Here is a 23,884-nt window from a genome sequence, read left to right as displayed (position 1 = left end):
AAATAAGTTACGCACTAAATTTCAAGGGTGTTTTAAATTTGCTGATTCGATTCCGATTCATGGCCAATTCATGATTCAATTCAGCCTTGCTGATTCCGATTCTCGTTATTTTGATTGAAATAGTGTATATAATTAAGTGACAAGTTTTTATGGTATTGGTGTCTTCAACGTTGGCATGTCACATATCAGGGCATGTCCCTACGTGGCTTGAGCCATGTCTCTATCAGTGACGTGTCTCCTTAATTTATATAAATATATAATCATATCTGCACTTGGAAAATACATAAATTCCAAACAGTATTATTACAAGTTTCACAGATCTAATTTGCATATAAGCATTTCACATTCAAGCAAATATAAATATACTTACAGGTTGGCTGCCACATATACCTGTACAAATCTGCATAGGAAATTAAATCAGTCATATCATCAAGGAGATCTCTGTGAGATTGAATTCAACAGATCAATCATATAAATTTAACAAAAAAAGCAAAGGTATTATATTTGATCCTATATCCTTAACACAACATGCCATAACAGTATTACCTCCCACGACCTTTCGTACTTCTAAGATGAATTTGTAACTGGAACAAGTGTTCTAAAAAGATTTTAACTTATTTCATCACAAATCCTTTGATTTCAGCTCCATATCTTTGACTAGGTTAGCCCTGTTCTTTCTCACACCTCTGACAGACTTGACCACTCAGTAGTCCATAGTTTCACAAACTCATCTCTTCGACTTGGACACTTGAAAATTGCTAACAAGGCTACCTAAAACTACTACTCCTACTAACAAAGCAAAAAGAGGGGGTCCCCCATTTGCAATAGAGCGATGGTGTGAAAACCTCTCAACAAATCCAAAGGCAGTTGTCCCTATTGTGGCCAGATGGCAATGCTGTTTTTGTGTTCCTTGTTCCAATATAAGGTGGAGTTGAGAGGGTACGTTCTCAGCACTAAGCGAAAATTAAGGCCTTAAAAGCTATATAGATTCTTCACATATACCATTTTTGCTTTATTTTATTGCTTTTGACCAAGGTCCAAAACTATAAAGAATTGGGGGTGTCAAAGCCATAAGGCAATACTCAGGTGTTACTTAAATGTGAATGGAATGGATATTTGCAGAAGGATGAGCACCCTTGTGTCTGCAATAATTGATCCAGCATTTGATTACTTAAGTGAAACCCAAATCAGCAATGTGAAAATGAGGCTTTGATGGAAAATTCAAAAAATACTTATGTAAATAGGAAAATTGAAAATCTGGATGAAAACCTGAAGTTTATTTGTCATTCATTTGGCATTGGGAGTTGTGCTAGCCATTATAGAGACAAAATGTCAGCTTCAGGAATTGTTATAGTTAACTGGGAGAGCAATTTATTTATTAAGTTTTTCAGTACTATGGCTCAACTATTTTTTGTCCTTGCCTTCGATCTTGTTTTCCTCCATGTCATTCTCTGGAACTGCTGTGTGCCTTTCCATCTCAGTATCCTTAAGATTCCTTCTTGTTTGATTCTGCAAAAATATTTTGTGGTTAGCTTTTCCTTTGGAATTCTCTGGCAATAATTTCTACTCTGTCATCTAAGAATTTTTCACTTTCCTTTGCTTGATTGCTTTGCATTCGTGAATGTTTCTTTTCTCCTTGCCACTTCCGCTCTTTACATTTCTTTTACTTTTTGTGTTTCTATATTTTTTTGGTTTACTTGTGTTTTTTTAAGTCTTCCATAGTTACTTGCCTTTTGCTTTTTAAAAAAAATTTCTTGTTCTTGTAGGAGCATCTTAGTGATAGATTGGTAATCATGAAACAAATGCCCTTTCATAGTCTGTTGGTGACACTTATTTGGCTTTGATCACAATGTGTACCCTTTGGAAGGGAATGTTTTAGGTCCATATCTACACATATCCTTGCATAATTGAAAACGCCTCTTGTATGTAGCTTTTGATGCGACTGTAATTTTTCTTTTGAAATACTTTCAAAATCGTGATCTGCCTAGAATTCATGTACTAATACTTATAATTGGATCCAAAATGTCTTTAGATATAATCTTCTTTGCTGGTTTTACGTCTAAGCACTAGTACACCAATTTGGAAGGTCATTTCATGCTCGTTTTCGTTAGTGAAAACAATGATAAAAGATCTTAAAGAATGAGCAAACATTGGCCACCTTTTGTTTTCCAAATTTCTTTGCGCTCACTCAAAAGGATCTGTAAGGCATAATTGTACACCTAAAAATCTACAAATAAATTCCCTATGTGCAAGTATCGAAATATTACCTACTAATTTTGCATTCTCTAATTCAAGAATAAGGCTTAACTTCATTGGTTCCATACATGTGCCCTGAAGGTCTTTTCTAATTGCTACCTTTTTTTTGGCCTCTCTTATAAATTTCTCTAAATCCTTATTATATTTTGTCTTACCACTTGTGAGGCCTTGACTCTAAGGAGTTCCCATCGGACATGATACTCCCTGCCTCTTTTCATCTTCAGTCTCTCCTTTGAACCCTCTGGAGATTCTTTTGTCAGAGCACTTTCTATATTTCAAAAAATCCTAATTTCACATACTTTTATCTCCGCAATAATTGAGGTAAATAGGTATTGGATATGATTTAATTTCTATAATACTTATCAGTAACATCTCTTATTGGTGTATATTAGCACCTAATTGTGCAGATTGTTTTCTCTAAATGTAGATAAATAAGTAGATGGATACAATTTCATTAACTTGAGATGCCTTATTTCCATTATTTCTATATGTATGTAAGAAATCCAACGATTTTGTACACCTATTGATGATTCTATTGTTTTGTTAGTTATAATCTTGCACATGTCTTCAGGACATGATTTTGGTTGTTTATTTTGGTACTTTTCTAGATGACTTTTGTCGTTTATTAATTTTGGATGGCTATATTATTCAGGCAGTATTGGAGACTGTGGCCAGGGTCACTCATGACAAGCCAAAGAAAAATGATACTCAAGAAGAAAAGTGAGAGCCATTTTTCTATCCCTTTTTTATGTTTCTGTGTAAGGTAGTAAAATGTTCAATTTGGTACTGTGAGACATACTGATGTCAGCTCTAATTGATGATTAAGATGAATTTCTAGAACACCATATAGGGTTGGAATATTCAATCAGCTAGTTGTATCATTTTTTGTTCACAATGTAGCAGCCTGTTTTGATGAATGGGATAATTTTGTACTAGAACTCTCACTCTGCATATTTTGCTAAATTTCTGTCTTAGTGGGACGAAATCATTCCAGTTACAGGATGTCTTTAACTTGGACACTGAGAATGGTGCGGATGATATGCCAACTTTAATTGATCGAAAGGTGCTCTTCCCTGATACTAGAATTCTCCCTTTATGTATCTTTTTTGGAGTCTTGCAATGCTTTATTTTAATCTGGTCATGTTTGGGAACATATTCAGGATAATGTATTTGTAATGTCTAATCCAAAATCAAAATATCCAGTGCTCCAGTTAGATGTGAGGTATAATTGTTTATTTAAACTATTTTTCAGTTAAGCTTTAAGTAGTCTTATATATGATCATGTGAAATTTCTGAGAATTTACACTATTCCTTCTATATTGGTCTCTGTGATGTCTTTCTATCCATGCAGGTTTATTTCAGATTTAGTGGTGGTGATTGTTTCTGCTGCAATTGGAGGCATTGCATTTGCTTGTTTGGGGCAGCCGGTCCATTTCTAACTGTACCAATGTTTTTAATGAGTTAACGAAAAAGTTTTTTTAGGCATATTGTATTGCATGCAGTTGTAGGAAATCTTATTGTTATTTCTTCAAGAGCTGAAAACTGAAAAATTTCTGATCGTTTTTAAATTATAAAACTGTGCAGGTTATTACTGGATACTTACTTGCCGGATCTATTATTGGACCAGGTGGTTTGAGTTTTGTCAGTGAGATGGTACAGGCGAGTAATTTCGTGTTTGTATTACTATCTGATTTTGCTTCCAAGTTTCTCAATAATTGCTGCCATTTGTCTTTAGCAGATGAGTGTATGTGGGAATTTGAAAAGAAATTGAAGCTTTTTCTTTTTTAATGTATTTGTGGATTATAGGTTTTCCAGAGAACTGTACGTTTTAGTCTCTATGCTGCAGATGGGTTAACACATAGAATGTTGTTATGTTCAAAGAGTTGTTTTAATCAATTCCCTGTTGCTGATGTTCCAATAATAAGATATTTATAGTAATTGACTTTATTTTATAAAATATGTGGTGGATTTAAAATAATACAAGAGTTTCTGTCTTTAGAAGTGCATGTGTGTTCTTACTGTAGGAATACAGACAGACAGAGAATATAACACAGACATTGGTAGAATGTGAATAATAAAATAGTGAATGTTTCACCGGTGGTGGAACTGACTGTTAAGTTTCAAGTTTCAACTATGCATCAAAATTAATGTTGTCTTTTTGTATGTACCTGGGGTTCTTAACTGAACAGCTGTGATAATCGTACAGAACTGTTTACATAAATAAGTTATAATTTACTTTTCCAGTATTAGATTACATCAATTCCTCTCAGATGAAATATCTAGTCTCTAGGCTGGTATATGCAACTAGCGTCATATTTGATTAGGGGAGTATAATAGCAGTGGTCCTTGTCAATAAAAAGTTGTCTGGGTTCTTAATAACTTATACGTCTTTCTTCTTTCATGTTTTAATCAGAGCCACTTTCTTAAGAACTTTGTGTTTCCTTATGTTTGGGGTACATACAAATGACTCATTTGATAGTGACAATCCACCTCATGGTCCAGGAGTTGATACAAGATTTGTACTTTAGAGAATAGCAAGATCAAACATGAGGCTGGAGGCAACGGAGGGTGGAGGATTTTTATGATCTTGAGCTAGCTTCTTGCTCAGAGATGATTTTTGTATGAGAAGCAACTAACAGTGTCCCTATGAACTCAGGGCTTGGCAGATTTGTACCTGAAGAGAAGAGGGTGCTTTAATTATTTGTGTTCCTAAAGAGAAGAGAGGGCTTGGCAGCAGAGGATTATCCTTCCGGGGGGGGGGTTTGGTGGAGGGTGAAGGGGGACATGATTTGTGAAGCATTTGAGGAGGCATTAGACACACTTGGATGAGATGTGGACTTTCGGAGGAAAGACGTCCATGTGCAGAAATATTGATGATGATTGTTTCTACAGCACTTGAGGAGGCATTAGACACACTCAGAGGAAATGTGGACTTTCAAAGGAAAGGCGTCTCATTGCAACACTAGAGGATGCATTAGACACACTCAAAGGAGATGTGGAATTTCAGAGGAAATGTGTCTCATTGTGCAGGGGAGGTGGAAACATTCATGAAGACAATTTCAGAATTTGCGGTGAGGAGATCCACTAATGTGATCAGTTCGGTGTTTCTTGAGTGAGCGAGGAGTATTGATGAAGACGCTTTATCAAAGTCTCCAGAGGGCTGGGTTAAAACCCTTGCAACTTCCACTCTTGTTCGGCTTAATGTAATATGGGGGGGAATGTTGGCATATTACATGTTTGTTAGGATATCCAATAAGTTTTTTATTAATAGATTATCTTAGCAACTACCATTGGTTTCCAACTGTTATAAAGCTGTTTAATGGTTACAAATGTATGCATTCTGCCTTTATAAAGGCACATTCAGGATGAAGTAAAATCATCGAAAACATCAAGCTTCTATTATTTGTTTTCAACGCGTACCCAAGTAACATAGATTTTGAAAAATTCTGATTCATTAAAGAAATGTCCTTGGGATGACTTTTTACCTCCTCTAGGAGAAACCTCGTAATGACAGTCCCATAGATTAATTTGATGAATACATCACTTTCAACAGACTTGAAATGATAATTCATTGAATTTACAAAGGAGAGGAATACTCATTAAATAAGATATTACAAAGGATGTGATTGCCAATGGGTTTTTTCCTTGGTGGAAGAACACAATTATTGTTCTTCAAAAAACTATGATGTTCAAAATCCAGAGCCCTTTCTGATTCAGGTTTTCCATTTTCTTCTAAATAATCTTGGGGCTCAAAAACGTTTTAAATGTTGACCATAAGAGCAATGGTCATTGTGCTCTACTTGATCTTGCTTCTAGATGGTCTACCCTCAACTCATTATCTTGAACACCACCAATGTGATTTTCCGGCCACTTTGGCTATAGCGTATATGTATCTTCTTTTAATTTAAGATGATCACAATGATTTAAATTGTTTGGAATGAAATCATCTGGATGTTGATCTAGGTTGTTCTAAGGAAAATTCACTTGTATAGGTACTTGCCTTGGAGATTCCACTAGACTAGAATTGTCAAAATCCCTCCCTTTAGGTGGAGGTAATGGAAGTTCGATACCATATTCGAAGCTTGCAAAGGCTGATCTTGAGGAGCATGGACAGGATAAGAAAACCGAAAATGCCCTCCTTCATCAATTAGTACATCTTGGTTGAATATTAGGCAATTAGCATCCACTTCAATCAGCCAACATACCTTTGTTGCTCACTATATTCTGTAAGCATTAAATTTTGGAATGTAGTTCGGTTTTCTTGGCACATGGGATCCAAACATGTGCAGTAGAACCAAAAACCTTCAAATTGCCGAATTCTGATTTCCTTCTAGACTAGGTTTCTTGTGGGGTCATATTCTTAACGACATGTGTGGGAGGCTTGTTAAGAAGGAATAATGTAGTGTGAATCGCCTTAGCATAGAACTATTTTGGAACATTCCTGCTTCAACATACAAAGGGCCATTTCCATCATAGTATAGTTTCTCCTCTCAACTTTACTATTCTATTAAGGGTTATAGGGAGTGATTGTAATGTCCCTTCTCTTGGCTTGAGTATTTTATGCTTAAAACCTATAAAAATTATTAGTATATGGAAAAGATAGCATAAACTTATATGATTGTGAAACAATTTTTTAGCAATTAACAAGATAAATAATTATTAACCCATCTAAGTGCTGATTCCCATACTAAACCCACCTAATCCTTGGAGAGAGGCTCTACTCACATTTACCTAACCCTCTGATGAGAATAACTCTCAGTTAGGGAACCATCATGTTAATAGCACCTTCCAAGGCCGCTAGGATCTCTATCAATGAGTGAACTCATTAACATCACATACTTGGCAGAGATCCCACCTCTAATCAAGCCACTTGTCTCTAAGATATACATATGATTAACCACTACAATTTATATTGTCTCTCAGAGTTACTCAACAGATCTTTTTTTGGGTTCCAATTTGGATTTCTAACATTCAATCAAGAATGCCCTCTAATCTATGAGTTCTACTAAGGAAACTTGAGATTCTAATGAATGCCCTTTACCAAGTTCTTGCTTGGTCTCTATGAGAACTAGGAAGTTCTCATCTCAAGCATGATTATCAATCCTTAATTGATAATTTTATCTACCAAATGTTTCATATTTATTTCTGATATAAAAATATTAAATGAACATACCTCTGGCTCTCTTTAATTCCGCATTGTATAATCCTTCACAAAATATATATTATTTTACTCTCTGCATTCATTCAAAACATATATTACTTAAGTTCTTTTACTTTCTCTACTCTGATGGTTCTACAGCCCAACTCTCTTAAGTATAATTTTTTTCCAATCCTTTTACATTTTATTTGTCATTTATGTCCTGAAAAATCACAAGCCTTTCAAAAATTTACAACACATCATAATTACAACCCTTTCAAAGAGTCACAACCATTCCTAATTACAACCCTTTTGAAGAGTTACACCCTTTCATCATTTCACCCTTTTAAAATAGTACCTTCCTTATTTTCTTCTCAATTTTCCCTCTTCCATTAATTCTTCTTTTACTCCCATCTTCTCCTCCTCTTCCCTCCTCTTTAAAATGAACTCTCTTCCCTTTTATATCTTAATTTGAAGAAGTCACATCTCTTAATTACATATCTCTTGACATTTCATTAGATGTAGTTAATTTATATTATTCTATATTGTATTATTTATTTTTTATGTATTATCATTTATTATTAAATCCTATTTAGAAAGGTAACATAGTTTCTACAATATTTCTTTCTTATAGTTAATTTTATTCACTTACTCATTCATTAAAATCTTATACTTATTTAATTATTTTAAATGGATTATATATGTTATTATTTATATTATAAATAATATTTTATTATTATTTCCTATTTCTTATATTTAAATATATGATATTATTATCATTATTTTCTTAATAATATTGTATTATCTAATTATTAATTATATCTTAAAATGAGGACATAACTATCTGCCCTTCCTCAAATTGCTTGTCCTCAAGCAATTAGTTAATTTCTGTTATTGATTTGAAAGATGTACGTGCTTTACTCGAAAAAGTAGTTGTCTTTGTTATGATTGAACCCACTCCAATCTATTGGCTTTCTACATTAGTCTTTTATATGAATTATTTTCCTATATCCTCTTTTACCTTACTGGATGGTAGGGTCGTGCTCTGATACCACTGTAATGTCACTTCTTCTGGCTTGAGTATTTGATGCTTAAAACCTATAACAATTGTTAGTATATGGAAAAGATAGCGAAAACATATATGATTATGAAACAATTATTAGCAATTAACAAGATAAATAATTATTAACTCATCTAAGTACTAATTCTCATACTAAACCCACCTAATCCTTAGAAGGAGACCTTACCCAGATTTACCTAACCCTTTGATGAGAATAACTCTTTGTTAGGGAACCATCATGTTAAGAGCAACTTCTAAGGCCTCTGGGATATTTATTTTTTATACAAAAATATCAAATGAACATACCTCTGGTTCTCTTTAGGTCTGCATTGTTTAATTCTTCACATAATATATATTATTTTGATTCTGTGCATTCTTTCAAAATGTATATTAGTTTAGTTCTTTTACTTTCTCCACTCTAATGGTTTTGCAGCCCAACCCTCGAGTATAGTTATTTTCCAATCTTCCCATATTTTATTTGTCATCTATGTCCTTTTGAAAAGTTAGAACCCTTCATAGACACAATCTTTTCGAAAAGTTACAACACATTAGAATTACAACCCTTTCGAAGAGTTACAACCATTCATAATTACTACCTTTTTGAAGAGTCACATCCTTTCATCATTTCAACCTTTTAAAAAAGTACCTCCCTTATTTTCTTCTCGTTGTTTTCCTCTTCGATTAATCCTTCTTTTACTCGTATCTTCCCCCCTCGTCCTTCCTCGTTAAAATGAACTCTCCTCCTTTTTATATCTTAATTTGAAGGAGTCACATCTCTTTATTACATATCTCTTGACTTTTCATTAGATTTAGTTAATTTATATTATTCTATATTATATTATATTATATTATTCTATATTATATTATATTATATTTATTATTATTTCCTATTTAGAAAGGTAACATAGCTTCTATAATATTCTCTCTTATATTTTATTTACTTAATCATTCATTGTGATCTTATTCTTGTTTAATTATTTTAAATAGATCATATTTGTTACTATTTATGATATAATAATAATATATTGTTATTTCTTATTTTTTATATTTTAATATATGATTTTATTATCATTATCTATTTAATAATATTGTAGATATCTTAAAATGAGGACATGACAATGGTAAGTTGACACCTGATATTGTGTTTAGAAAAGAAGTCAATGAGACCAATGGAACAAGATTCACTTCCAACATATGACCTGAGAGTGATAATTGGAGACCCTAACTCGTTTTTCAACCGAGAGTATAGACTTGTGAAATTCGAGGAAAAACACCCACATTTTCCTACCAAAATATCAACAAATGGGAAAAAGTACTTCGACACCATTAAGCGATGCGATATTCGCTGGTTGACAAACATTTACATGAACCAATTAAAGGTCCTTTGATGCTCTCCAAGGTTGCTTTTCTAGAAATGGAGTTTGATGTTGCTTCATTACATGACAACCTCTGTACACATTGTGTGTTTGTTTCTGAATACTAGGTAAGGCTTCTACCATATTTTATCAAGCCATTTGATAGAGTACTAATAGACAATACTCTTTGCCTCCAATGTATGCTCCCAGGACTCTCCAATATGAACAATTGATACAACCCATAATCTTTGATGCTAACTGTGATAACCCCTAATAGGGTCTTAATTTTTGCTAAATTTTCCAATTATGGTTTGGATTGCATTGGGTATACAAATTTAACTTAGTAATTATGTTCCCTACTAGAAGCTTAAAAATTCTCAATGAGTAACGCACATTATTATGTATATAAATAAGATTAACGATTCATAATATGTTTGATAGTTAATATACGTAAGCTCCTAATTTCCTACTTCACTCCTAATCACTAGCCTTAAGGAGGACGAAAGATTTACTGTGCCAAGGGTATGTGGAACAATTTGCAAGAGGGCTTCCTCAAGGCATAACCTTAATGTTGGGAACTACCTGTCATGTTACCAAGACTGCTATGCCTTTGCCTTCCACAAACTCCCTATCCCTTTAGTTGTATTAGAGAGTGATTTAAGAAATTGAAATAGTATCTATAAGAGGACTCCCTCAAGGCATAACCCCAATGTTGGAAACTATTTATCTTATAACCAAAATTACTTCGTCTTTCCCTTCCACACACTCACTATCTTACATAAGTATTTATAAGAGATACAAATTACACTTCTACAATTTGTAGTTTGATTCTTAGCCCTAAGAATATAGTATTAATCTTCAAGCATTTGTCTCATTACTCTTAACACTATATACATTAATTTACATGATTCTCATCACTATAATTACTTATTAATTAATTAACATTATTATAATTCTCAATTGTATAACCCCAATAACATTTATTTACATGTATATTTAATATAATTTTTATACAAATGAACTATACATATATATATGCAATAGCCGAAAATTGTGAGAATCCATTGTTAAATAATTTCATATTTATAATCATGATTTTAAAAAAAAAACATATAATGTTGCATAATTTTCATATATTTATTTCATAGTCAGTTATATATATTAATTACGTATTTACCAGTATATTTAAATTATTTCATGTTTAACTATATAATAGAAGTTTACTTCATATAATATTAATGTATTTATATATGATTGTTATATCTTATTTATGCAAGTCTTAGTAATATGTATTTATGTTTTAACTTAACCAAGATAAACCATATGTGCATTTTTATAAATGGGAATTCCTTGGTTTATTTTATATTGCTCAATGTTTCTCCTCTTTTTTTTTCCTTGTTTTTCTCTTCTTTTTTCATTGTTTTTTGCCCTATTTCTCTGTATGTTTGGGTATTGAATTTTATTAATTTTGAAGCACATACCATATGTTTTAACCTTCATTTCAATGCAACTTGGACTCTACTAGCTCCTTTGTACTTATTTAGTTATCTTGTTTTTTGGTGATGGTAGAATACTTTGCTAACTTATTTATATATCTGTTTCTTTTGATACATCATGTCACATGGCTTAGGATAAGGATAAGTACGCCGAAGGCGTTTCCTTATATGAAAGTGAGGAACTACTTTTTAAATCCAATGATTGACAATCTCAGTGAGAGAATGACTACCATCGAAGCAATCTAGTGCATCAGTTTTTTAGCCCTTTACAAGCTAGCTGATCGTTTCAACTTTATGCACAATTATTATTATTAGGTCCGCTGACCATTTCCACTTTATGTACGGTCCTCGTTGTTAACCGTAATTTTTGACAGAACATTTTTGTCGTTATATTCTTTCCATAATGCATTCAAAGAGGTAGCTAGCGAGCTGCTTTGTATCCTTATAATCATCATGAATGTGTAGGGGGCTGTTCATTTCTTTGCCAATTTCTCTCATTCTTCTGAAACAAACCTCATTATAATGGGCCTTTTGAGAACCTACAAGGTTCAAATCCAAACAAAAGACACACCAACACAAGTCATGGATATGAACATCATAACACCCAATGTAGTGCCTTCTTCCACCACTCCGGACCAGAGAAATACTGAAAATACATTTTTGCTTCTTTAAAACACGATATACTTCCTTACATGGTTGTTGCAAGATGATTTTAGCACTCTCATTGTATTCCTTTCTCCTTGTAGAAAGTGGGTCTTCTTTGCCTATATAAACTGTTTTCTTTTGTCACTTGTGCAGCATTGTCATTCACCAAAATACGCAAATCTTGGAGAACTTTGCCAAAAATGTTCTACATAGATTGTTGCATTTAGATTCATTGAATTTGAGATTCTTTGCCTTGTCAAACTGCTCGCTCCTCATGCATTTGATGACAAATAAAAAGGACAAAATTTGTCGTGACTTGCAAAACCACAAGCTCACGGATCGATATCTTCTGCGCCGATGCAGATGGTAAAATGCAGCTTTCCAATTACTAGGCATAGCCACTGCGTACAAGATATACTACACCTGTGATTCACGGTCTCTGCACCATTACTTCAGCCGCCAGTATGACCCCATCACACGGAGTCACCTGATCCACAACGTATTCTCCATTAATTATTCGGGGATCCATAGGCAGTTTAGAGGGACCCGCATTAATATTGCTTGATATTAGTGGATCAACATTGGCTCTTTGCATAATTGGCAGTGCATTTATAATATTACCGACTTTAGTCCACAATGACATTGGTTTTTTGCTAGTGTAGTTCTTGTCAACCTCTAATGTAGAGGCTTAGGAATGTATCCGTTTGGATACCATGTTTTTTTTGGTGTGCTTGTTTAATTATTGGCAATAACTCATACAATTATTGTCCTCCCAATCGTAGATTCAAATATAAATAAAATAAATTATTTATATCAGAATGATAATGGTATTCTATTATCTAAAAAAACCATGTTATGCTTGTAATATAAAAATCGAGAGAGATGTAAAAAGAAAGAGGGATTTAGAGAAAAACAGGAGAGTTTATTTTGAAATAAATGATTGAGAGTTGAGAAGAAAGCAAAATTGTATTTTTATATCATGATTTCTTTTATAGATATATGTATTATATAGAACAATCATTTTATTGCATGATTAATATATATAATACTTTTGCAAACATTTAATGAAAAATGTTTTAATGAGTAAAAATGTTGATATATGACTTAAACATTGACAAAAAATTTAATTAAAAATCTTTAAGAAATATATTTTTTCAAAAAAAATTTCGAAAACATTAGTCTTATAACTCTCAATTTTTTAAGATTAAAATATTTAGAATAATTATGTTTACTAATAAATACTTAATATATATGGATATTTAATTATTTTATTAAATTTATGCTAAATACTATGTGAATTAAATACAAAGCATATTGAATAAAGGTGGGTAAGAGATACAAACCATACAATTTTACTTAATAATGATAAAAAGAAAAGTGTAATGCCATTTTTATTTTGAATTGAATTATATTTTAATTTATTTCTAATCTTTAATTTTTAATGATTTTGTTTAACTTTTAACTAAGTCATTAATCATGAGAGAGAAGCAAGATCATTGAAAGAATATAAATCATTTCTTTTTTTGCCATTTCACAAATGTTTGTTTTCACATTCATGAAGAAATAAAATGTGATGTACAAGATCATTATGCAATTCAATGGTAGAATCAGATGTAGAGGAGGCTCTGTCATACTATGGCATGCTTCTTTATGATAGCTTAGAAACGATGAGCATGTTAGAGGGTTTCGAACACAACTTCATATTACTATGAATTCTTTTTGGGAGCAACATTCCATGGAAAATTTTGCTTCTTGTGCTAAAGATTTGATCCATAAGGTCACATAATTTTCTCTCACTGAAGACATTACGCATTTCCTAGAGGTCTTAAATAGAGAGGAATGCAAGGAAGATATTGTAAAGTCCCCAACTTTTAATAAAATATTTTAATTAGGTTAATTAATTAAATGGTTCTAAAAATTAAATAATATCACAAGGACTTATTTAATTAATTGATCTAATTAATAAAGGGGCCAAATTTTATTAATTATCCATAGGTGTTTGCCATGTTGGCATTCTTTTGTAAACCCCCGGGAGTTTTCTCACAAGGGGTATTTATATGCGGCATGTAGGAAGTTGTTAGTATGCGATTTGGATTACTTCATTGTACCATGAATTCTTGTTGGAATTTTGTATTTTTTGCCATTTCAGAAGTGGGAGTTCTTCCCTACTTGGCTTTTCCAGTTTTGGTGGGATTCAACCCTTGTCATATTTTGTTCGTATATAACTTTGCTTTGGATTTGGTACATCTAGAGTACCATCTTTATCTGCAATTATATATATATTTTGTGATTGGAATTGCAACTATATTCATTGTTCGGTGTTGTCTGTGTCTATCTGCAATTATATTGGCATTTGACAATTCAATCCATTAATTATCTATATGAAGTGGGTGTAGGTGAAGTTGTTGATGCGAAGAGGAATAACTTATCACTAACTAATTCCACCTACGACATACCTACTGTGCTGAATGACTTCTTGCTGCATTGTACAGTACATGCCCCCAACATTCTCACATCCACATGACTCCTAATCTCACTGTACGACCTCCTTTCCCCCTCTGTTTCAATGACCATCCACTGGTCAACACACCTTGTACCCCGTCATCTCCTCACTGTACGACTTGGGCAAACATCTGATTGGACCTCCTAATCAGCCGTATGCGTAGCACCTCAGACATCATCCTCTTCCAACACTGTACGGACTTGTATTTACCTTGAAACTACCATCGTACAGTCAAGCCAGAGAAGATCACACCATATAGTTGCTTCTATTGTAGGACCAACTTATACACCGTATGGTCATTTATATGCATCATATGCCAAGTTTGGTGCTATACCATTAGTAATGGAACTGCCACAGACAAATTTTTAATAGCATGCATTGGTCAAAGTTGCCTTTTGCATCCTATCCAAGCACAAATGATTGCAGATACATAGTGGAATAAAGATAGATATACAAAGTGGTAGAGATGAAGTGAAGATAGAGGTATATATATACACCCATATATATGTATATATGTGTAGAGTGAGTGAGAGAGGGAGAAATAGAGAAATACATTGATTTGGTAATGAGTGAGGAGCCTAATTCTCTTCTTGGTTTATAGGTGTTGTTTAAGAAATGTGTGGTTCCTTTTAAGCAGACATATAGTTGATTAGAAGTGTAAAGTTCATTCCAAATTTAATTGATTGCAGAATTTTTGTTGCAGGTACAAACAATAACACCAATGTTTTGAATTGCTTCCAGAATCTGCAAACGTTAGTACAATAATAATAGAAAATTAAGTATTATCAAACTCAGAATTATCTTCGATCCTTTTCGAGTGCTTGCATTAATAGATTTCGATGCCAAGATTACATCGAGCAGATTGGATAAATACCAACGGAAGGGGTGTGTAGATGAATGGCCAATTGGAGACATGAGCATTCATTCTCACACCCATTCATTGTTAACAAATACTCATGATTAGTTATTGTCATAAACACAGAATTAAATGTATAACCAATCATTACATCTACGACCCAATAGAAAGGATAGATCGATCATGATCTAAACATCAAAGGAACCAAAAATAATCTCGATCATGCCTTAATGATCTCGAAATATATATACATCTCATTGGTTGTAGACTGTGGAAGGTACCACAACATGTACGTATGCATATATGCATAACAACATGTGCATCATGCTATTGTGTGTATATACATACGTATGTGCTTATCACAATAATGTTAGACCAAAACTACATGCATTAACAAGAAGCTATCACATATCACACACATGTATATGTAAATAGACCTGACTTCTTAAATTATCTTCAACATATCTCGGTGGACCTATTGCACACCAAGGTGCAATTGCTAGTTAAATAAAGTCTAGTCTAAAATAATAGATGGTCTTTAATCTAATTTTAGGTTGTAAATACTATACATAATATAGTTCTTATCTCATTTACTATAGTTATATATATTGAGATTTATTGAATATTTAATATGGATTAATTATTATTGTATTAATTGAATATTTAGAATGATTAATAATTAATTAGTTGTATTAAGTTTTGTTTCTCATTTCCTCCTTGCACACTCACAACTTTCCTAAGACCTTGGAATGTGTGGATAAAAGTAATTAAATAAATAATTTATCTTAAGGTGACTTTATGTTAGGAAAAGAAAAGAGGAAAGATAAACATCCAGTGTGCTTGGGAAAGTCCTGTTCATAATTCTATACCTATGTTCTCGGGGACACATCATGTCCCTGGCCAAAATGCCCTTGTTTCGGAGATGGGGACGTCTCGGGAATGCGGGGACGAGTAGGGGATGTCCCCCAGCCGTCCCCAAAAAATACAAATTACTAGGGGACCTCTCCGAAACTCGTGGATGCTTGGGAAAAGAAAGGGGGACAACTTGCCATCCTCGGTATGGAAAGGGGATGCCTAGATGTCCCACGACTGTACTGGGTATGGCCAATCGTCCCCCTTTGTTTGTATGCAAAAACATTAAAAAATAGTTTTAAGGCTCCCAACTAGGTCTCTCAGTTGAGCTCCACCCCTGCAAATGCTCTAAAAGGTTTGAAGACACCACATTTTAGTTGTTTTGTCATTTGTTTGGTTTATATTTTGTGTTGCAGTGGGCTAGAGTTTTCATTTTGCAAGAAGAGGTGATATTTTTGCTTCCAAAAGCTTGACCAAGGGTTTGATCTTCCATTTTGTGTACCAAGTAAGTATGAAACTCTTTATGCTTCCATCTGTCATTTTTTAAATAGATTTGCAGCTTGCAAAGTCTGATTTTTAAATTTATTTTTCATTGTTTCAGCTCATATTTCTATTGCATATTTAAATCTCAAAACAAAGCAGAATGAGCAGCAGTGGGAGTACTAGTAGTAGTGGTGATGAGGAAGAAAATGTGGTAGGGGCTGATGTTGCTAGTAGTGGGAAAAGAGCTGATCCTAAATCTGATTTGTTTAAATGCCCTTCCACCGTTATTAAGAATTTTGCAAAGGGTCCTTTCAATAGGAAAAAACCTCTTTTCCAATATGTCACACCTAGAACAAAAGATAAAAAGAATTCAGGAGGGACTAGGGTGTGAGATTGCCATGTTTATCTTGATGATTTTAGGGGCATCTATACAAGGGTGAAGTCACACTTTTTAGGTGTTACATGTCATGGAGTCAAAGCTTGTCCTAACTTGACTGATGAACAAAGATTAGAATGCCAAAGATTGCACTTAGAGGCTGAAATGGAGGGGCACAATTTGTTAGTGACATCACCATCTATTCCCTCACAATCATCTAGGCATATGTCATCCACCATTGGTACCAATGGCAGCCCTACTGAGTCTAGAGCGAAGAGAAAGATAGTGGTGAAAAGGGCTCGGTGGAAAGTATGTTTAAGGCACAGGCAAAGGAAAAGTGTGAGGTATCTAGTGGTAGATTCTTTGTTGCTAATGGTATCGCATATCATGCAACCCGTTCCACTTATTTTAAACAAATGGTGAAAGATATATTGAGCATGAATCCCTCATTTGTACCTCGGGGTGGGCATAAGCTACGAACCACCATCCTAGATGAAGGGTACTCAAAGGTTGCTTTGTTATTTGAGGATATGAAACACACTTGGGTTAGGATGTGCTGCTCTTTTGTGATAGATGGGTCTAACATTGACCACTCATCAATATCATTGTCACATCCTTTGCTGGCACTTATTTTAAACAAACGATGAAATATTTATCGAGCATGAATCCCTCATTTGTACCTCCAAGTGAGCATAAGCTACGAACCACCATCCTAGATGAAGGGTACTCAAAAGTTGCTTTGTTATTTGAGGATATAAAACATACTTAGGTTAGGAGGTGCTCCTCTATTTTGATGGATGGGTGGACGATGTTAGACATCGGCCACTCATCAATATCATTGTCGCATCCCCTATTGACTCTTATTTTTTGAAAGCCATAGATTGCTCAGGAAAGAAGAAGGATGGAAAATTCCAGTTCACCATTTTGAGAGATGCCATAGAGGATGTTGGGTCGTCTAGTGTTGTACAGGTCATCACAGATTCTGCACCTGTGTGCAAATCAGCTGGTATGATGATAGAGAGTGCTTATAGGCACACCTTTTCGACCCCTTGTGTTCATTCCTTGAACAATGCATTGAAGGACATAGGGAAGATTGAATGGGTAAAACAAGCGGTGCTAGAAGCTAGAGAAGTGCAAATGTTTATTTGCAACCACCACACTTCACTTGCTCTATTCAAAGTCCTTCTCTAAGGAGTTCCTCAAACCAGTCAAGGCAAGGTATGTCAATTTTAATTATATTTTATTTTTAGTTTGTTTTAACTTTAAGTTATTTAAAAGATATTTATAAGTGTTACAAACTTACATGTGATGTTTTTAATCATTAATGTTTAACTTTATTAATATTTTAATTTATAATTGTTGCTATAGGTATTGCACATATTTCATCTTGATGGAGAGGATGATTAAGGTGTATGGCCCTTCAATTGATGGTGGTGAATCAAAAGTGGGGATGATGGTCTGATTCTAAGTCCTCTGAAGGGAAAGTAGTGAAGCAAAGGATCCTTGATGAGAGTTGGTGGTCCATAGTGAGGTAAGTTGTCAGTTTTAAAATTTAATGTTAGTCTTTTGCTTGTTGATTTTCCTACTAGCAGTCTTAATATTCTAATTCTAGTTTTAATTTTTGTTTGCATCTTGCAGATATATTTGCTCTATTATAGCACCCATTGTAGATGTCATTAGATGTGCTGATACTGACGCTCCTAGTTTGGGATAGATCTATGAGACTATTGACAGCATGTTGGGGAAGATGAAGAGAATTGTTGCAACAAAGGATCCTACATTGGGGTTTTATGAGGAGCATATTAGGCCTATTGTGATGCTGAGGTGGAACATGATGAATACCTCGCTTCATATGGCAGCCTTTGCTCTAAATCCCAAATGGTATGCATAGTTGGGTGGAAGGGGCCTCTCATGTGATGATCCTGGGGTATTGGATGGCTTCACAAGAACAATTGATAAGATGTATTCAACTCAAGATGCCTCTACTCTTCATGCACAGTTCGTTGACTTCACCAACCTTCGTGGCCCAAACTTGGGTAAGCCACAAGCAAGGTTGGATAGAGTTGTTTTGGCACGAAGAGATCCTATTGGATGGTGGACTTGGCATGGGAGAGATACACCTGAGTTAAAAATACTTGACACTCGCTTTCTTGCACAGGTTGCTAGTTCCTCAACTGCAGAGAGGAATTGGTCCATATATTCATATATCCACTCTATCAAGAGAAACAAACTTACCTCTAAAAGAACAGAGAAGCTAGTGACAGTGCATCATGCTCTTCAACTCGCTGATAGTCAGACTCCAGAGTATAGGCAGACACCAGCTTTGCGGTGGGATGTTGAGCCTGAGGATGTGGCCCATATAGATGAGGATGACACAACATTGGGATTGGTTGGAGTTCCATTAGATGAGACTACGCTTCTTGTGGAGGATGATAGCGAGGAGAACTTTGATTTTGATGCCATGGCGGTAGAAGTAGAATAGGAGCAACAATTCGCTTCATTTTTCTATGTTTTGTTTTTTATGTTGAACGTGAACATGATTATGATACATTGATACTTAGTACTCTATGGCAACCCTCTAGCCATTGGGCCTATAGCTTTGGGCATATTTAGATTTAGATTTTTAGATTTATCGTGTTTATCATTATGACATTATGATATTGTTCACTGATATTGATATGCATTTTGACAATTGGGTACTAAAATTGGATAATATTTCCTAGATGGCATTCAAATGTTGTATGGTATGGTTCTGTAATGTTTAAATGACATGCTTTGTGATTAGTTTCATATGAATAACATGTATATTTGCAAATTTCATTAAAAAATTTCCCTATATATATATATATAGTTGTCCCCGTTTGCTGTCCCTCCTGTCCCCAAAAATCGTCAAGCAAATTTGCTGTCTCGGAAACCCAACCCGCTGTCCTCCGCCGTCCCTGTACTGGAAACTCGGTGGAACATAGTTCTATACATATCCCACTTCTATATGCTGGTCAATTACAATGAGGACAAGACTCCTTGTCTTACAAATACAATACCCACTAGAGACCTATATTCGTTCTATACGTGGCTTTCATATACAACTCATTACATTGATTACATGAGTGGCTTCGATATTTTTTACATTATATTTCATAAGATCATTACAATCCCTTTTTGAGCCCATTATAGTGCTCTTGTTCCAGATGTCCTAAATCTGTCCTCCAACATTCCTGTGATATCCTATAATGTCGAGGTTAGTATCTTCTAATAATATCATTCTACATGAATTCCATAGATCACAAAAAATAGATTGTGGAATTTTGTCTTGATGAACAAAGGCATATAGGACTCTATAGATAGAAGATATATTAGTGCCAAAGAAAACCAATGCCATGAGCCATAATTCAGAAATGCATTCTTCAAGTAACTACTTTACCTACAAGATGATAAGATAGGGATTAAAATAAACACAGCCACCAAGCCACATACATATATAAATGTGTGTGTGTGTGTGTGTGTGTAATCTTTTCTAGCTGATAGCCTATATATATTTGTATACACATAAATGCTTTCTGTTGAATATATATATATATATATATATATATATATATATAAAGATCTTTTAGTTATATATATGTATACACATATACATATACACACACATATGTATATCCTTGGAAATCACTATATATTACCTATGCACTCTGTAGTTGCTGGTTACATCAAATATTAGTAAGAACATTTGAAATGTTGTTTACTCAATTAATATGACTCATCCAAAATGGACGATTGCAAAATCCCTACATTAAATCAATGTGTAACGGGATGAGGGGGAGGGGGGCGGGACTATTTTGGCATCTCCAACAACGCCACCAATCTGCTGCCATTCTGGTGGGGACTGTGGCACGTCTAGACATTCGCTGAGGAAATGAGGGGACGTTCCTAGAGGGGATAGGGGGATATGAATGGGACGGTTGGGTGTCCGCTGTCTAATAAAAAACTTTTTTTTTTCTAAAAAACAACATTTTTTTAGTATTCTATTGGTTAAATCGAATATTATATCATGCTGCTGAATGTAATCATGTTTTTGGATGAGATACTCACACTTTTGTTACTTATGACTATTATCTATATATATATATATATATATATATATATATATATATATATATATATATATATATATATATATATATATATATATATATATATATATATATATATAGAAGTTAGAACTCTTCCATTTACTGATTTGAGTAATTAAAAGTTCAATATTTATTGTTCAAAGTTCAATGCAATGTTCAAGTATTTAAATATTAGTAAATTAGTATATGACATCTTTATGTCGTACATTGTTATTCATCTTTTCATAACTAGCACTTTAAGTACCAAATATATAGTATATAGTATATACACCCCCACTCTCATTCCTCACTGCCGTCCCCTCGTCCCCAAATTGTGGCCTCTTTGTCTCGACGTCCTCTCGCCTCCTAGGGCAGTATAACTATGACATAAACTTAGATTATTTAAAGGAATGGGAATGATAAGTAACATATTTGCGTTCTCAAATCCACAATGTAATCCAAAGCAACAAAAGCATAACTAGAGTTAACATTTTCTCTGAGCTCATATACATATATAGAAAAACTAGAACAAGAGCCAAACACTAAAAGACAAAGGAGCAACATAAAGATAAAGTCGATTCACGAGAATCATGATAACTAGAATCGTGTCAACTCACGTTATTCGATTCAAGCCAAACGCTTTTAAAAAAAATCTGTGAATCAAATTAGCATAAAGAGCTTATGAAATAAGTTATTCACTAAATTTTAAGGGTTTTTTAAATTTTCCGATTCGTGGCCAATTCAATTCCGATTCATGGCCGATTTGTGATTCGATTCGGCCTTGCCGATTTCGATTCTCATTACTTTGGTATGAAGAATAAAAACCCACCTAAGCAAGGTTTATCCTAAATCCTCAATCCTAACTCCATCAACCCCTAAATTAGCCAAGTTGTCAGCCATCCAATTCCCCTCCTTGTATATATGATTCATAGTATAATTCTTAATGAATCTTAGAATCTCTATTTCTTTATGAACCAAACCGTTCAACTTCTAATTCAGAGTCTTACCACATCTAAGAGCATTGATTCCTATGGCTATTTTAGTTGTCTGATTTTATAATTAGAACTCTATATCAGTTTATTCACAACAATTTAATCCATCAATTGATAATTTTTAATGCATTTCAAGTTCATCTTGTTATCCCCAAATGGTAGTACTCCAAGATGTTTCTTTGTATTCATTTCATATTGTTGAATTGGATGATTTTAAGGCCAATCACCATAGCATTTCATTTGGCCCATTTTGGCTTTGAACAAGATGACATTGTCCATTAATTTGGTATGAACCAATCTTAGACATTCTACTATTGGCTTGTATGCATGCACACAATCAACCAAAGAGCAATTATTAAGGCTTGCTTTGCCACTTGCATGTCATTTTATCTTGTTCTTTAAAGAGGGGTTGATTAGGCTAGCTTTGTTGCTTGTGTATTATGGCTTGCTTGCCACTTAATTATTTATACTTGCTTGATTTAGAATAGCCACTTGGACCACTTTTGAATATAGGTGATTAGTAGTGTTAAAATTATTTCATATTCATTTTCGTATTGCAAAAGTTAAGAAAAGTAGGGTGGCCTCATTACATCATTCTTGCTCATCCTATGAAGATAAGTCAACATTATTTGGAAATTTGGGTGTGGCATCACTTCTTGTGATTCCTTAGGGGAATCTTATGGTAATGCCATTTTGGTTTCTTATATGAAGATGAATTGTTCATTGACTCCATTACTTGAATTGAGTTTTAACCATTCATTAAAATATGTAATTATGCCAATACTTCATATATCATAAGCTTAATTGCATTTATTGACATAAAAGACCACCCTAGCTCCGTCATGGACTAAAGTGAAGGAGTCACTAAGAAAATACAATAAGAGTTTTTTGAGGACCTCAAAATGTTTTTCCTTTTGCCATGCAAGTCACATGCATAGTTGAATTAAATGTCAATATTTTCTACAAATAGTTGAAGCAACAATCATGGAATTTCAAAATACATCATATATTATAATGAAAGTATAATTTACTTGATAATATCAATTAAGCGATTATAATACTTAAATTGAGCCATCACTTACACATATAATTCACATCCATCCCATATGCTATTTCATAGTCTTTTCTAATTTCACTATGCATAAATGTTCTTTTTCATCTTTCAAAATTAATTCAGATCGAATTGATACTCACCAAACATAATTAAAATTTAGATTCTAAATCAAACTATAGAGAATACGCAACCCTTAATCCTTAAGGAGAATAATAAGAATAACTCATAATCGTCAACTAACTAGATCATCGTGACACACTTATAATATTGACAATATTAAACATAGTATCCATATCTATACTAATCCATCATCATATCAAAATCTAAAACGAAAATGTGTGTCCACGAGAGTCAATTTACAAAGTAAATCTATTAGGCCAAGAGAAAACATAAGAAGAGAGTGGGTTTCCTACATATATATTATCTAGGTTAATAGTTGAAAAAAGTGTAAATAGAATGTAATGGTTCTTATAAGTTGGTGGGATGGCATTTGTGGAAATACAACGATAGCTATACTTGTCTAAAAGTCGTTTGGATTTGTGTGGGATTATGGTCCAAAATTTGAATTCTTAAGAAGTTGGAGTTAATATATACATTGTTTTTCATCATGGCTGTTAATTATTTAAAGACTATTGTATGACGTGATGGTTTCTAGAAGCTAGGATGTGATATGTATGATAATTTTGCTCCTCACAATGATCTTTAAAATT

General features: G+C 33.7%; 1 protein-coding gene across 5 annotated transcripts in view; it reads left to right on the top strand.

Moving 5' to 3' along the window:
• The window catches only part of LOC149540045 (K(+) efflux antiporter 5-like), a 210,253-nt gene that overhangs the window by 65,344 nt on the left and 121,025 nt on the right, over positions 1-23,884 (top strand). For all 5 annotated transcript variants that reach the window (XM_089801239.1, XM_089801238.1, XM_089801236.1 and 2 more), the window contains exons 3-7: positions 2,909-2,976; positions 3,232-3,319; positions 3,417-3,478; positions 3,608-3,683; positions 3,841-3,915. In XM_089801239.1, coding sequence (XP_089657365.1) covers positions 2,909-2,976; positions 3,232-3,319; positions 3,417-3,478; positions 3,608-3,683; positions 3,841-3,915 — 369 coding nt within the window. The remainder of the gene's footprint in view (positions 1-2,908; positions 2,977-3,231; positions 3,320-3,416; positions 3,479-3,607; positions 3,684-3,840; positions 3,916-23,884) is intronic.

Source organism: Cupressus sempervirens, chromosome 9 (genome assembly GCF_028749045.1).
Source record: "Cupressus sempervirens isolate cs-2001-9-10 chromosome 9, ASM2874904v1, whole genome shotgun sequence".
In the NCBI taxonomy this organism is placed as follows: Eukaryota; Viridiplantae; Streptophyta; class Pinopsida; order Cupressales; family Cupressaceae; genus Cupressus; species Cupressus sempervirens.
Note: the sequence above shows the minus strand (reverse complement) of the source record. Positions and strands in the feature narration are given on the sequence as shown.